The sequence below is a fragment of the Engystomops pustulosus genome, chromosome 4 (genome assembly GCF_040894005.1).
Source record: "Engystomops pustulosus chromosome 4, aEngPut4.maternal, whole genome shotgun sequence".
Taxonomy (NCBI): Eukaryota; Metazoa; Chordata; class Amphibia; order Anura; family Leptodactylidae; genus Engystomops; species Engystomops pustulosus.
The window spans coordinates 145,618,555-145,635,661 of NC_092414.1; the positions used below are offsets into that span (position 1 = coordinate 145,618,555).

Sequence of the window (17,107 nt, forward strand, 5' to 3'; positions counted from 1 at the left end):
CATATTTTTTGCTCTTGCAAACAGGGCCCTCACTCCTACTCTTTGTACTCTTTAAGGCTACATTTACACTAATGTACCGTAGCACAGCGGCGCTGAGGAGAGGAGGAGGGGATGAGTGCCCTTCACCCCTGCCCCTCTCCAAAGCGATATATATGGGCACGGCGCTATATTCTGGGGAAAGATTGGACATGTCCTATCATTCTACCAGCTAAGGAACGGTACGGTACCCATTGCTGTCTATGGGGGAAGTATATATGGCGTATATACGTCAGCCGTATATACGTCCCCCATATGACAGTGTGAATGTAGCCTAATGCAGTATTTTATTTGTATATGTCCCTTATGATAAAGCACTACAGCATACGGTGTCGCTATATAAAGATTATTATTATTAATAATATTTCATAAGTATTTCAGAATAAGAGATCAAGTTCTACGGGGTGATAACCCAGGGCCAATAAATGCAAAGATTTGCCACAGATGAAAGGACAATAGTGGTGATGATCACAGATCGGGAGTTTCTTAGATGGGGGCTGTGACGTGTATCTATACAATGCCTCTTATGTAAATTATCTCTGTTAGGAAGTGACCTGTTATATCCGACTCCAGGTCTTCCTTGGTTCACGCTAATAGGTTGAGGAAACGCTGACTGTTCCTGTTGGATTATTCTCATCTGGCAGTGTGAACTATGTTCTAGCGGCTGGCTGTGAATTGAATACTCCACACCCGTCTCTCTCAGGCCAGCTCTGGACTACCAATAGTTAACACTATGTTACTGTGAGAGCCTGCTCCTACCAGCTGGGGCATTATATGTTAACACAACAAAGCATCAGATGTTTTCTCAGGATTTACTAAATTCAGACGGATTTAAAAGAATCAGAAAAGATAAAATACTTTATCAGAGATGGAGCCTAATGCACTGTGGTCAGTCCTTGAAACTTGACACTGCACAGTCCATGGTTCATGGACCAGTCATCTGAAGCTGGTAATTAGTGAGGGTGTAGCACCCCTACCATTAAGCTGAGCGCAGGGCGCCTGTGGTAACGCTACACACAGGACAAAGCCAGGAGCAGACCGCTCCATCTGTTATGTAGTGGCCGTACTAGATTATTACAGATTTGTCTCCCATTCTCTGCTGCATTTAACTGGTCGTTAGATTAAACCATTCAGGTATTGACCACTTACAGATGTGTGGCGCATTAGTATGTTACATGTTGACTGCGGGTGAATGGAAAGGACTCACGGGCAGGGCCCTCTCAATACAAGGTGGGTGTTTGCTGCATATTGCTGGCATCGATGGCGGATGTTATTGCGGGCAACGCTATGTTGGCTTAGATAGTCGCTCCATCAGGGAGCAATGATCTGTCTTTGTAAGACCCGAGGCTGTATGTTTTCTGACCATTTGTTACAAAGTGCCAGTGGCACATTGTAATAAATGGTCATTAAAATCCCCATATACTTCCATACTGTAGTATGGCAGTATATGGTAAGATCAATGAGACAACCTAGGGTTAAAGTACCCTGGAAAGGGGGGGGGGTCTGAAAAATAGTAAGAAAAAAACAAATAAATAAAAAATATAAAAATGTAAATCCCCGTTCCCCTAGAACTGACATAACAGTAAACAATAAAACAATAAAAATGATATATAGGTTAGGAATTGCCACATTCCCGTAGTTTAATCCTGTAATGGAAAATGGTTGAAGTAACCTCAAACACAGAGAGAACTTAAAAACTGAATGCAGATTGCCATTGGTTGAGATTGAACTGAGGACTCCAGCACTACAACTTTTGTGTTTTTGGTGAACATTCTCTGTGAGAGATTATAACTTTAGGTTAACTAGTCACTTTTCTATAGAAAAGACAATATGTGTTTATTCCCTTATTCTTGCAATGGGATTCCTGAAGAAGAGGATTCAAAGTTTTCCTATACATAAATCCCTATTCACTAATAGGAATCAAGGATATGTGCATTTTGCATGATGCAAGCGATGGGCTGTTGCTTGCCTCTATCTGACACTGGCATGTCAGTGGATAGGCCGTGGATAGGGCCTAACTTTAGTTTGTGGGAAAACCCCTTTAATACCAAGAGAGCAGGAAGGAGAGTGAGACAATGTTACAGGCTAGGGTAACCCCACCGGCTCATTAGCATCATTTTAACAGTTGATTTCAGTAGAAAGAGGAACAAATATAAGAAGATTACCATAGTCCTGGTACCTGGATTTATTGGTAAGTATCCCTTGTTTATTATGCTTGTTTTAATAGTAGATTTTCTTTAACTCCTCAAATGTCAGATGCATTAAAATGTAAGACCACAAAGATACATATGATCAGCCAAAAAGCTAAACAAACCAAAAAAAACAGCAAATGCCCAAAGCCAGACTTATGATGCATGTGCCCCATTGAGTGTCATTCCAGTGAAACATGGGAAACGGGACTCTCATTTTCATTAACAGAAAGGTCCCAATAGCAACCCCCCCTCCCCAGTGATCAGACATCCTGTTGATTAGTGATAAAAGTTGTGAGTTTTTCCAAAATCATAAATTGAATATGGAATACCATAAGTCAGGTTATTTATAGCAGTGATCTGCCTCCTATAGGATAATCTTAGTAAGATTAGAGTTATTTATTTACTATTGTTTTCTGATCTTTTCTGTACTTGGTTAATTATTTAAATTACTCACATGATTTTGGTGTTTATTCTGATGTTGGGCAAGGATTTAAAGTACAAAATGTGAAAACATCCCAATGTATATTTAATTTTGGATGATGAATTGTCTCTAAACTAATCCACTGCTTTCTTATTTTGCAGGATGTTTTGGGGGTATTTGCTGATATTTTGTATACTCCCCATACTATGGGTGATTCAGAAGATATTCTCATCCTACCTGTGGGAAGATCTCAAGTTCTTTTTAAAGGTTGTCTATTGTTCCCAGAAGATTGAAAAGTCAGTAAAAGGCAGCGCTGCCCCTGGGATGTTGGATGTATTTCTACAGCATGTGTCCACAACACCCCATAAGACATTCATTTTATACCAGGACCAGGCATATACTTTCAGAGACCTAGATCTGAAAAGCAATCGGGCAGCATGGACACTGAGGGACTATGGAAAGGTGAAAAGTGGAAACTGTGTTGCCGTCTTCATGGGTAATGAACCTGCATTTATCTGGCTTTGGATAGCATTAGCCAAATTAGGGTGTCCAATGGCTTGTCTGAACTACAACATACGTGCAAAATCCTTTCTTCATTGCTTTCAGTGCAGTGGGGCTAAAATTCTGATAGCAGCGGAAGGTAAGAAATATACATTGTTTATACTTCTGTTACGCACAACCATAAAAGCAATGATTGTTAGCAGCATCATAATAATAAACATACATCAATATAATAAACATGCATCATGTTCTGTCTAATCAATCAGCAGGGATAAGTGAAGATTAAAGGTTATTCAAAAGGTTCATAGAGGCTTAATGCGTAACAATACTTTATTAAAGAAATATGTTCCTGTGTCCTTTCTCTCCTCTTTGAAGTAGCTGTAGACTACAAAAAGAAGTGGGTCAAGTTTTCACTATTCGTTTAAAAATATAGGTTGTTTAGTGAATGTTTTTCCAACATGGCCACACGTTACAGTATCAGAATTTGTTCTTATAAAATTGTTTCATTTTAGGGTAATGTATATGGCCACATAACTAGTTAGATAAATATGATAACATGCATTGGCATAACTAGGAGAAGCAGAGCCCCTTGAGGCAGACTTTCGAGGGTATTCCACTTACCCCGCATACACACAATATATACATACCATATAAACATACATACAGCTTATACATACATACAGTACCATATACACCCATGCATCATATACACAGACATACAGCATATACACATCACATATGCATACATATTTAGATCATATACATATCACAAATACACACACAGAGCATATTCACACCCAATACCCCAAATGCCGGGCCATCCTGACACTGTGAGCCCCATAGCAGCTGTCATGTCCTCCTAATAACGTGGAAAATCAATTATCCAATGGATCAAACTATTGTGCAATCAACATGGCAGACTAAACTGGCATAATACACAGGGGAAATACATAAAGTATGGAAGTTTACACTTTTTTTCTATTTTTTTTTTTAAATGAAGAACTGAAGGCTGCTGTGGAGGAAGTACTGCCTACTCTGATAGAAGAAGGGGTGACGGTATTTTATTTGAGCAGAGATTCACCCACTAAAGGCGTGCAAAGCTTATTTGACAAAATGGAGTCAGCTTCAGAAGACCCCATACCAGCTTCTTTTAGATCAGGCATCACACCAAAATCTCCAGCTCTGTATATTTACACTTCTGGGACTACAGGTAAGTCAAGGAAAATTACTTCATATAGAGATAAATCTTCAATTGCAGTACTTTCTATAATAGGTATATCAGTAGGTTCTATATAGTAGAGTATGTTTTACTAGTCATGAAGCTTTTATCTCTTTGGGGTTTATCAGAAATATAACCTGTACAATGAAATGGTATATACTAATGTCTATAATATAAAACATCTCAGGCAGGCCACCTACATGACTGAATAAAGAAAATATTTTCAGCTCGCCAACCAATGTACAAACGATGCCGACTTGGATGTACAGCCGGTGCACGGACATGCTGTGCGGGGGAACAGTCAGAAATTCCACAGTAGCAAAGAAGTAGAAGTCCAGCATCCAGGCAAAAGATAAAGTATAAAAATCCACTTTTATTCAAAGATTTTTGAATAAAAGTGGATTTCTATACTTTACCTTTTGCCTGAATGCTGGTCCTCTACTTTTTTGGTACATAACTGAATACTCTTCTAAATACTAAAACCCTAAATACAGGCAATCTTTATTCATCTCAACTACTCATTCATTTTGCAATAATGGAAAGCACTATATATTATACATCTAGTTATAGACAGAATTGATTCATATGTATGCAGTCAGCATTACCAATATGGACCACCGTAGAAGCTGACGCACTACATGCTTATGGTTATTCACTTCATACATATAAGCAGCTAAACTTTCTAATGTTGAGAAATACATATAAGGTTTCTGATTTACTTACAAAGATATGTTACTAGTGGCAATATACCTCACAATATTTATTAGCTTGGCTGTGTGAATCTGTGGATAGTATTGGAAATTCTTCATCTACATGAGCACTACAGTTTCTTCATCAGACATTATGCAAGTATAGCAACCGGGGAAGTATATTAATAAACTTTGTTTCAATGGCTCCCACACGTACCTAGAACACAATTCAAAACTTGGCAAACGCCAACATGTCTCATATACAAGATCCCATAAATGAGCCAACTGTCCGAACTGCAAGTTATAAAGCTGTGTGCAGCTCATGAACATGCATTTGTGTGTAAGAAGCCTCAGTAAGAGTACAAGTATAAATATTTGTATAAGAAAATATTAAGTATTGCTTTTTTGGGTATCGTGGTGACTCAGTGGTTAGCATTACAGCCTTGCAGCACTTGAGGTCCTGGGTTCAAGTCCCATCCAGGTTAACATGTAAAAGGAGTTTGTATGTTCTCTCCGTGTTTGCATGGGTTTCCTCTGGGTCCTCCAGTTTCCTCCCATACTCCAAAACATACTAGTACAGTGATGGCGAACCTATGGCACGGGTGCCAGAGGTGGCACTCAGAGCTCTTTCTATGGGCACTCAGGCCATCACCCTCAGGCCATCACCAAACACTTCCAATCTTCCTGCAGTCCCAGGATTAAGAGATGCTGCTCTCTCAGTGCTATTCGACACTTTGTTGGCTGTTAGGAACTGCAGGAAAAGTGAGGTTTTGTCAGAACTGCATTATCTTTGGAGGTCATCATGTTGGACCCGGCCATTGTTCCTTTACAGAGAGACCCTGGAGAGAAGCTACAATGATAATCTGAATTTGCCCTCCTTCGTTTAACTGGTGGCCTCAAACTGCTAATACAATTGCAAGATGTGAAAGAACAGGTAGCAATAAGTTACTGCTTAAAATTTCATGTTGGCACTTCACGGTAAATACATGGATTTCGGTTGTAGTTTGGGCACTCAGTCTCTAAAAGGTTCGCCATCACTGTACTAGTAGGTTGATTAGATTGTGAGCTCTGTGCAGCTCTGCATAATCTGTGTGCGCTATGTCAATAAAGGAATTATTATTATTTTTGTCTTAAGGGCTTCCTAAGGCGGCTGTAGTAACACACAAGAGTGTTTTTGGAAGCTGCACAGTGGCCTTGCTATGTGGACTCACAAGTGAGGATGTGGTATATATTCCATTGCCTCTTTACCACAGTGCTGGACTACTCATTGGAGTCCGAGGATGTATTCAGACAGGTACAAAAATGCTTTTTTTACCTCTTTTTATTTTCCAAAGAATAAATGCAAAACTATTCAGTACATAAAGGAAAACAATTATTGTAGAGAACTGAGGATTACATTATATATTTATAATATGGTGGTACTAAAATCAATAACATCAAATCTTAAATTGTGACAAAATGCAAGCATTGATTGTGCAAGAATGGACTGCTATCAGTCAGGATTTGGTCCAGAAGTTGATTGAGAGCTGCCAGGGAGAATTGCAGAGGTCCTGAAGAAGAAGGGGCAACACTGCAAATATTGACTTGCTGCATTAACTCCTTCTAACTGTCAATAAAAGCTTTTGTTACTCATAATATGATTGTACTTGTATTTCTGTATGTGATAAAAACATCTGACAAACACACATAAAAACCAGAGGGCAACAGATCATGTGAAAATATAATATCTGTGTCATTCTCAAAACTTGTGGCCATGACTGTAAATATATTTGAAAAAAGATGGGAAAAATGGATAAGATACATGCTTAAGGTCTCCAACTACTATAAGACTAAGCTGAAAATATTTATGTATTTACTTTTTTTTTCTTTATCTATATATATTTTTTATTTTTTGTGCAGCTATCTACTCCAGGCATTGGAGGAAAATAGGAGAATGGGTGTATTAATTGTAATTTATGAAGATTATATGTGAGAATTTATTTAAGGATCTGAAAACTTTGTTTTTTTTTAAAAAATTTGGTACGGATTATTAAAATATGCCTTTTCAATGTCTACTATGCAAAGTTTATCCATATAGAAGTTTTAAAATGTCCCATGCAAAAGTATTTTACTATACATAGATTACATTGATGTCTATTCTATAGGGGCTACAATCGTCCTCAGAAAAAAATTCTCAGCCAGCCAATTCTGGGATGACTGCAGGAAATACAATGTCACAGCATTCCAATATATTGGGGAGATACTTCGGTATCTGTGTAACCATCAAAAGGTTGGTAAAACCTTGATTGTTTTGAATTTGTTTGGTCTTCATTATTTAAAAGCAATTTCATTAACATTTATGCCCTATGCAATCAGTGTTTTAATAATAATACTATTATTATACCACTTTATTATCTGCCCTCTCCATTTTGATTTGCTTACATCTTTTGTAAATGTAAGACTCTTGGTAGGAAGAGCGAAGAGTCATGGCTTCATCTACACATTATCAATATCTTTTTCTAGAAAGACAATGACACCGATCACTGTGTGCGATTTGCTATAGGAAATGGAGTGAGAACTGAGGTCTGGAAGGATTTCATTGATCGTTTTGGTAAAATCAAATTATTTGAATTCTATGGAGCAACAGAAGGAAATGCATTCTTTCTGAACTATTCCCAAAAAGAAGGTGCAATGGGCAGATACAACTACTTCTTAAAAGTAAGAAAATGATTTCACATTCCGTTACTTATTATGTTACTAATTGGTTGGGAGCTTTGTGAGCTCTCATTGAGTAGATAGCAGCATGCATAAAATGAAACTTTTGGGTGACAATCTAAAACTAGGAGTATAAAGAAAATAATTGATATTAATAATAAAGATCATGTAACATTTAAAATATATATATATATTAAAACAGCATGTTCACTCATCTCTTGTCGTTCATTGTACATCTTTTTAGCTTGTTCAACCTTTTGAAATTATCAAATTTGATGTAGAAAAAAATGAACCAGTTCGAGATTCTGCAGGACACTGTATAAGAGTATCAAAAGGTATGGACATTCGTACAACAAAAAAACACACATGAATTTACTTTGGTACTTTAAATATGTTAGTATTCCATTTTTAATGGTTTATTTATACCAAGATCACTGTACTTTACAATGGATTGACCATGTTTTCCATCCAATTTACTGCAATGTGATAGTATCTAGCAATCTTATGATAAAGCAAATGTTTCAAAACTGTAAATATGGGCACTTAAAGACTTTGGAAACATGATGGGGCATGCAGATGCCCAGGTCATTAACCAGGGGCAACAACAGTAGGAGCGCAGGACAGAGAAGAATTCTACTCAAACTGCAGGTTTGCCTTTCCCTCTGTCAGGTCAGTTAGGAAGGGCAGGGGCTCCCAGCTGTCCCAGCTTCCAGGATCACAGAAACTATCCCTGCTTGTAGTTGTGCCCAGCCATCTCCTCTGCCCTGTGTGTAGGATGTTCTTCTGCCTACACATTCTTCACTAATGAGTCTTCATCTGTAGCCTCTCTCTCCAGCTTTAGCGGCAAGTAAATGTGTGTTCAGTATAAGTGTGTGATTTGTGTGCGTGTGTCTTTGTGTCAGTACAGAAATCAGTTTATATAGGTGTTTATGTGTAGATTGAAACTTCTACAGTGATCCATCCAAGATGGCAGCCCCCTAGGCAGCAATGATAGGTTGACTTAACAGGTGAACTTCCAGTAACCCTCAGTAACAGCCGGGTGTCAGCTGTATTATACAGGTGACAACTGCTGTGTATGGAGAGAGCTCAGCCGGTCAGCTCTCTCCATACATCCCCTGCAAGCCAGGATGTTATAGAACGTCCTGGTGCGCGAAGGGGTTATGCATGCCCTGTTGGCTGTATTGCCTAGAAACTGGGAATTAAAGCTGCAGATCCAATTCCCAAATATGTCATTATCTGCCTGTTTCTTTGATTTTCTGGTAGAGATCACCAAAACCCTGATGTTATTTGATAGATGAACCATAGTTCTACTTTCTGTAGAGCCAAAGGGTCTACAGTGACTCTCCACTTCCTGACTCAACAAAAAGTGATTCCTTTCAGCTCATTTTCACATGACTTTAGAGAAATTTGTTATAGGTAAACAGGTAAAATTTAACATAAAAATGAGAGAATTCTAGAAAGGGCATTTTAAACAATGGGTCATTGCTTTCTTTGGTTGGGAATATCCTTTTGATTCCCAGTACATAGGCCTTATGCAATTTTTTGAGTAGACTGAATTTATGGGTCTTACCAATCTGACTACTTTATGACTGCATAAATATTCATAATGATTCGTAATGCCATCTTCCTGAAGATTTATTCGTACCAAACACAATCCATCAGTTTTTCTGTAATGATTACATTACAAAGTTAAAAAGTTCTGATGTAAATTGTTCCATTTTGACTGTATCTTAGGTGAAACTGGACTCCTGATAGCAAAACATACTAAGCAGAATCCATTTAATGGATATGCAGGCAATGGAAGCCAGACAGAAAAGAAGAGACTTCGCAACGTGCTTAGAAATGGGGATATATATTTTAACAGTGGAGACTTGGTAATGATTGACAAAGAAAACTTTATCTTCTTTCATGATCGTGTAGGAGACACATATCGGTAAATACTTTCATAAATATGCATTAAATGCTCTTATCAATCTATAAAGGGGAACCTGTCAACTCCAGAGTAAAACATAAACTAAACATGTGGCCTTGTAGGATAAATGGCCTGCATCATAATCATGCCTTTCTCGAGAAAATCAGTGGCATGAAAGCTAATAAATTAAGTTTTTTAGTGACATGCACATGAACATTTCGTTGCACCATGGACCCTGTGCACCCTGGAAACACTGCAAGCCCCATTCTCTCTTTATTAGCTACTGATAACAGCCAATATGTAGGGGGCGCTCTATGTTGCATCCTCACCAAGGACTTCTTCTACTGTTATCAGTATCTAGCATATTGGTCTCTTTCACACACATTTATCTGCATTAAAAAAAAAAACATATTAACGTGTGTTGGGCACTGCTTTGCCCAACAATCTCTACACTTTTCCTGCACATCTAGCTTTTCAACCCTTTTTTTTTTTTGCGCCATTTTCGATGCGTGATTAGACCAGTTTGCTCATGTACCAAGTTCTATTTCACTTTCAATAATGTGGAGTTAGTTTTATATCCTTTTCGCTTGTGCGTCGATTCATTAAAGGACACCTGTCACATGAATTAACAGCCCACAACAAAACAGCCTTCCTAAACCATCTCTTTAGCCTCCTTCCAAGCATATGCAGTATGTTTATATAGGTGTTCTGTAACTTCTATAACTTTAGCTCCAATGTGGGACCCACTGTATGCTAATTAGCTACTATTAGCACCTCTCCTCCCCTACCCTCCCATTTGATCCCAGTTCTCACATTGCTGGCATCCAGCTATCTTCTCTCTCTAGGGCTGTGCATGAGCATGCTCTATCTTCCGGCTATGGTATATAAATGTCTGTGTAAAAGGGGTCTTAAATCCCAGTTTAACTTACCAAAACAATTCGTATTGACCCAGAGCTAGAATTGATAAATGCCCCATAAAGACTCCAAATTTATAGAATAATGTTGTTACATAGTTAAACCAGACCCAGGAACACAAACATTGTGGTGCTGCAGTATGTTTTAGCTTCCATTCACTTTTTTAACTAATAATTTTACTATTTTCAGAAGATAGTTATACTATACAAAGTACAGGTATTCTGCATGTCCATACAGATATTTTGTATTCTATACATTTAAAGCTCAATTTAGTAAGTCAAATGATAAAATAAGCAAACAGGTTAAAATGGACAACAATACCTACATTAGTATCACAGATGTCAATATGCAGTTTTCTGCATAATACCAATAAAAAGTCTGATATCAGGAAAAAAAATCTTTGGTCCTCAACCTGGTGTATCATATTTAGTTCTTTTTAACCACTTGTTCTTATCAAAACTTTTAGCACATCCTAGATTATATGTTGCAAATTTTTCCATCTTAACGTCAAGCTTTTTCAGAAAACCTAATGACATGATGTGGGATAATAACCAAACCAGAATATCTATTCCAGAGGGAACAAGTTCCCAAATGATGATCACACTGCTTTAATGTTTTTGCATCTCATCAGTGCATTCCATCAGCATACAGAGTCTGGTAGTGTACCACCAGTTTTTACCAAACAAATGCAGACAATGTTATGTAGCAGCCCTGGCAATCTGTGTAACCATTCCTTTGTGTGTGTTAGCTGTAGTGTGAAAACTGCATTTCTCTTCCTTCTGCTGTAATATCTAACCAGAAGCCTGGTATAGCAGTGACTTACAGTATAGAGCAGTGATGGCTAACCTATGGCACTGGTGCCAGAGGTGGCACTCAGAGCCCTTTCTGTGGGCACTCAGGCCATCACCAGAGATGACTCCAGGTATCTTCCTGCAGTCCCAGACAGCCCAGGACTTGCTGTGCACAGAGCTATTTTAAAGTGACAGCTCTACCTGGGACTATTTTCTGCTTTATTGGTGCCTCAGGGGCTGGTATCAATGAAAACTGTGACAGAGAAGGGAGTATAAATCACAAATTAAATTTCTGCGTTGGCACTTTGCGATAAATAAGCGGGTCTTTGTTGAAGTTTTGGCACTCGGTCTCTAAAAGGTTTGCCATCACTGGTATAGAGAATGGGATGTGTTCCAAGACCAGCTACAACAGCTCTCCAGGGCTGCTACCTAACCCGGTCTGCAACAATGTATTGTTTAAACTGCTGGTACACTCCCTTTAAATGCCTAGGGTTTTCTCAAATTTTTACAATGATAGTATATTTACACTTCCAAGTTTTTGATCAAGCCAAAAACCAGGAATGAATCTATGTTTTATATGTGGTCTTCCATTATGGTCAGCTTTAAAACTTGAACCTGACAACCTCTCCCAGCAGTAGTTATCAGTCTTGGTGTAGAATGATCACAGAGTATAATGTTTTAGTTTTCACTGGTGGTGTCACAAATCTTTTTTTTAATTTTCTTTCAGGTGGAAAGGTGAAAATGTGGCAACAACTGAAGTGGAAAACTTGGTGTTAATGTTAGATTTCATTGAAGATGCCAATGCTTTTGGAGTTCCTGTGTCTCGTAAGTGGAAAATGCCTTTTTTCTGTAGATCATTATACATCAATAGGGTAGAATGATTGATATGTTTGCAACGCCAATGATAACTTATTGTTGTATAATATCATACATGTATTTTGCATTAAAAGAAGCATCAGGTATAATCATAGTGCATTTATTGTGTGCGGTTCTCCTTTACAAACAACTATTAGAAATAATTTATAATATACTTTAAGTGAATTCCAATTATACAGATACATCTTTGAATGGTACCATCTACATTTATTTCCTATCTATTCTTCCCTGCATTTCCTGGTTACAGCCTGCAGAGGGCAGTTTATTTAAACTGCATTTACACATAATAATAGGAAATTACTGATGTGTTATTATTTCTATAGTTAAAGCCTTGTTCACATTACTAAAATATGCAACCATGGTGCCCATGGTGCCTATTTGCCCATGCAATGTTTCTTCCCAAGTGAGCAATTGATCCAATTAGCATTACATTGGGCTTGGTAGAAATGTTGGATTGGTGCCCCGTATCCATAATGTACCTCTCTGACATTAACATTCTCTTTGTCTTAGATCATGAAGGTAAAATTGGAATGGTGGCCATCAAGCTTAAAGACAAAAGTTTCTTTGATGGAGAAAAACTGTTTGCACATGTCACTGAATATTTACCAAACTATGCCAGACCTCGATTTGTTAGAATACAGGTAAGACCATCTGAAAAGAAATTCACTCCCTAAAGGGGACCTGACATGTCCAGCTTGGAAAAAACAGTAATTATCCATCACTTCTGGACCAGTAACCTAAGCCACTGAAACATTTAAGGTCAGTACTTTGCACCAGTCAAATCCAATGGTAGAATCTACATATGAAAGTCATATAACAGAAAGATTTGTGTATGTTCCATGTTTCGACTCACTCCTGAATTCTGCCTTGTTCATATACATCTAGGAGGAATAACATACTTCTAAGTAAAAGAGATGGATAAATCAAGACCTATTCATTACTTGCATACTTGCCATAAAAGCAGTGCATCTAAGAACATAAACAGTGCTGCTTCTGGTTCTGGTACTAGGCTTAGAATTGCTACCAGTTTTGAGGGTCTGTCATCAATTATGGATTGGAGTGCCCCCTCTTTGCTACGGTAGTCATGTGTTATGGGGAGATCAACTTGGCCTTATGAGATAACGTAATTAGCGCCTGGTACGTAGACCAACTGCTCCCAGCCCCCTCTTCAATTCCCCTGCCCCTTAGACATGGTAACTGGTTTCCCCTGCCCCTTAGAAATGGTAACTGGTTTCCTGGCATCCTCTGAATGGAATTTTTAATTGATACAGACTTGGTGTCTCCAAGCCTCTCATGGTTTTTTATGTGTATTAAAATGGCTACTTAAGAACATGACAAAATTATACTTCAAAGAAAACTTGGTCATAAATCACATATTTCAATTTCTGGTCAACAAATCTGTGATCAGCATCCTCTGCTTATCCTAGGGTGTCGAGTTGGGGAGTACAGAAAATGCCTATTAAAACATTGGGCCGGCATTTCATATTGGTGTTTGATATTTGTTAATTCATGCTGGGAAATGTGGTGGGCAAATCTTCTCAGGAGACACATGAAGGAAGATCTGATATAATTGGGAATATGTCCCCAACTTTCCACCTTGATTCAGGTGTAGCCACACCCCTGTCACACATGACCAAGGGGGCGGATCATGTTAAAAGTAACATGCCACCATTCAATTCTTTTTAGTCTACGGAGAATGCATTAGGTTTGTAGGACTTCCTAGGGTTTTCATTGGTTTTCTCCACCATAGATCTCTATGCCAATCCAATTAGTAAGAGGTCTGTCTTTTCTTTCATCCCTTTTACTCAACTGTTTGCTTTTATGTATGTTTTTTATTTCACCAATTAAAGGGGTTATCCGGGTTTAAAAAATTTTTTTATGGCCGGGCTGGGGAGGGCTATTTAAACACAATAAACATGTACTTACCTCCTCCGGTGCTGCCGATGTCCCGCGCCGCGGCCGGTCTTCTCTGTGCGCCGGTTTCATTACAAGTGCGCACAGGGAGCTTCCGGCCGGCCGGAAGCTCCCATGCGCACCATCTCCCAGCGCTTACAACGCTGAGAGATAGGGACGGATGGGAGGAGCCGGCCAGATTGCGGACCGGAAGCTCCCTGAGCACGGCTTCCGTGCCCCTGTAAACAAACAGGGGCACGGATCGAAGGGACCGCGGCGCGGGACATCAGCGGCGCGGGATGAGGTAAGTCCATGTTTATTATGTTTAACTAGCCCTCCCCAGCCCGGCCATAAGAAATTTTTTAAACCCGGATAACCCCTTTAAGTAGGCCTTTAATAATTTTTTCCTTGCTCTATACGTTCCCATAGCTTTGGAGAGGTGAATTACTGCTAAGCTGTGTTACCTTGTGTGTGTTTGTGTGCTAGCAGTAGCTAAAGGCAATGAGTGTCTGTTCTAGCAGTAGCTATAGACAGTGTGGGTCCAGGTGATCTGTACAGCAGCTAGAAGAGTGTGTATCTGGGTCTATGTGTGCGGTCCTTGTGTGAGCGTCTCGTAAGCCGTGATTACTAGTGGTGGCAGCTGTGCATAGTAGCTCTGTGCAGTAGCGTTCCATAGTCACGCAAGTGGGTACATAGAGTGGTTGTGCGTCCCCTGGGCTGTGTGTGCTTGGGGTGTAGTGGGATTCGGATGTGTTTGGTTTCCCTGACATGAGAATTCAGTTGACTGGGTGTGCTGTGTGTTAGGGGAGTAGGAATTAGCGCAAGGGCGCCATTTTGTTTGAGTGGACAGAGCTTAAGGACTCATTTGTGTGGTTCTCTGGCGTAAGTGCACCCCGTGTTTGGACCCCGGTGAGTGGGGCTCATCTATTTCACTGCCAGTGGATTGAGTAATTGGGATTTGTAGTAAAATGGGTTTAGGTCTGCACCAATGAAGGGAGCCTATCCTAACTTTGAATGTTGTATTGTCCATTAAAGGGAACCTGTCACCAGGTACCTTACTTTCACTAAATACTGGTTACAGAAGCCCATTATATCTGCATTGCAAATATATCTTTCTGACCATTTGCATTGTGTTATAACTTACCTTGCACCCTGACAGAATCCTCTGTTAAGTCCTAGGGGTTGGGCTTTGGTTTGAATGCATTTAAAAAAACAACAAATTTGCAATACTGCTGTAAAGGGCTTCTGTAACTTGTCTTTAGTGAAAATGAGGTCGCTGGTGACAGATTCCCTTTAATTTATGTGTACATTAAAAATGAAGCATCAGTATCCTGGAGAAAATGACAAATGCTTGTACTTGAAGAGAAAATGTTGGTCAGGTATGTAGAATACATATTGAGCAAAAGTGTTTGAGATGATTTCGAAAATATTTTTGTTTAACTCTACAGGACTCCATACAAATAAACGGCACATATAAGCAATATAAAATGGATCTAGTTAAAGATGGCTTCAATCTCTTCTGTATAAAAGATCCACTATACATCTTGGATGATGAACATAGAACCTACAGACCACTGGATCACCAGATTTACAGTGATATCATGGAAAGAAGACTTAAACTTTAGAATGATAAAGGAGGTTATAAAAGCTGGTTTTAAACTACTGTAAAGAAAGATTTTCTTTTTATGATCTTTAGTCTTCTAATATACTGACTATGGTACCCAAGTTTAGGGTTAGAAAAAAATCTTCTAATTTTTTATTATGAAAAATTTAAAAACCTCACAAAATTGTTATTGCCATTTTCATTACGACCTATACTTGAAAATTAGCAAGTTATTTTAACCATGCAGTAGATGGCGTAAAAAAATATAATAAAAAATGTAAAATGTCAGAATTGCTGTTTGTTTCTTTTAAAAAAACATTATAATAAGCATTATAACGGTCAAATCTATAAATTTCAAAACATTTTATGTATTTATATATTTTTATGCTATTATTCTATATCAGTGATGGTGAACCTTTTAGAGACCGAGTGCCCAAACTACAACAAAGACCCAATTATTTATCGCAAAGTGCCAACACAGAAATTTAATTTGTGATTTATACTACCTTCTCTGTCACAGTTTTCATTGATACCAGCACCCCGAGGACACCAATAAAGCAGAAAATAGTCCCAGGTTCAGCTGTCACTTTAAAATAGCTGTATGCACAGCAAGTACTGGGCTGTCTGGGACTGCAGGAAGATACCTGGAGTCCTCTCTGGTGATGGCCTGAGTGCCCACAGAAAGGGCTCTGAGTGCCACCTCTGGCATCAGTGCCATAGGTTAGCCATCACTGTTCTATACAGTATGATGTGAGAGTGGTTCTGCTTCCTAAGGCCCCTTCCACACTAGCGTTTTTCACGCGCGAGTTCTGTGCATGCTTTTGACGCGCAGAACTTGCATTGCACTCTGTCCCATTGTTTCCAATGGGTCTTTCCTCATTTGCTTCGGTTTTCACGCGCGTGCTTGCGTTTGTTTTGACGCGCGTCAAAATCGCAGCATGCTCTACTTTTGCGTTTCACGCGCGTTTTTCCCGCCCCCTTCAAGTCTATGGAGATCGAGCATTTAATTAAAAAAACACAGTGAAGAACAGTGAAGAATAGAATAAAAACAGTGAACACAGGATCATTTAAGTGAAAAACACAGTAAAGAACACAGTAAAGAATAGATTACAGATGTTCGGCACATCTGCTTACTTGTCGGGAGATACGCGCGGAACGGTGCGAACAAAATAGTATGTGAAGAACAATATATATGTGTGAAGAAGACATTGCAGATGCAGATTTGTTCGCACCGTTCCGCGCGTATCTCCCGACAAGTAAGCAGATGTGCAGAACATCTGTAATCTATTCTTCACTGTGTTCTTCACTGTGTTTTTCACTTAAATGATCCTGTGTTCACTGTTTTTATTCTATTCTTCACTGTTC

The 17,107-nt window shown here is 38.9% G+C and overlaps 1 protein-coding gene across 1 annotated transcript in view; it reads left to right on the top strand.

Annotated features, from left to right (window-relative positions):
• The window catches only part of LOC140127364 (long-chain fatty acid transport protein 2-like), a 28,729-nt gene extending 12,709 nt beyond the window's left edge, over positions 1–16,020 (top strand). Inside the window, exons 2-11 of the mRNA XM_072147971.1 lie at positions 2,811–3,289; positions 4,151–4,360; positions 6,194–6,352; positions 7,203–7,327; positions 7,561–7,755; positions 7,997–8,087; positions 9,487–9,685; positions 12,098–12,195; positions 12,757–12,887; positions 15,588–16,020. Of these exons, the coding sequence (XP_072004072.1) occupies positions 2,812–3,289; positions 4,151–4,360; positions 6,194–6,352; positions 7,203–7,327; positions 7,561–7,755; positions 7,997–8,087; positions 9,487–9,685; positions 12,098–12,195; positions 12,757–12,887; positions 15,588–15,764 (1,863 nt within the window). The 5' untranslated portion in view covers position 2,811 and the 3' untranslated portion in view covers positions 15,765–16,020. The remainder of the gene's footprint in view (positions 1–2,810; positions 3,290–4,150; positions 4,361–6,193; positions 6,353–7,202; positions 7,328–7,560; positions 7,756–7,996; positions 8,088–9,486; positions 9,686–12,097; positions 12,196–12,756; positions 12,888–15,587) is intronic.
• Positions 16,021–17,107: the final 1,087 nt, after the last annotated feature.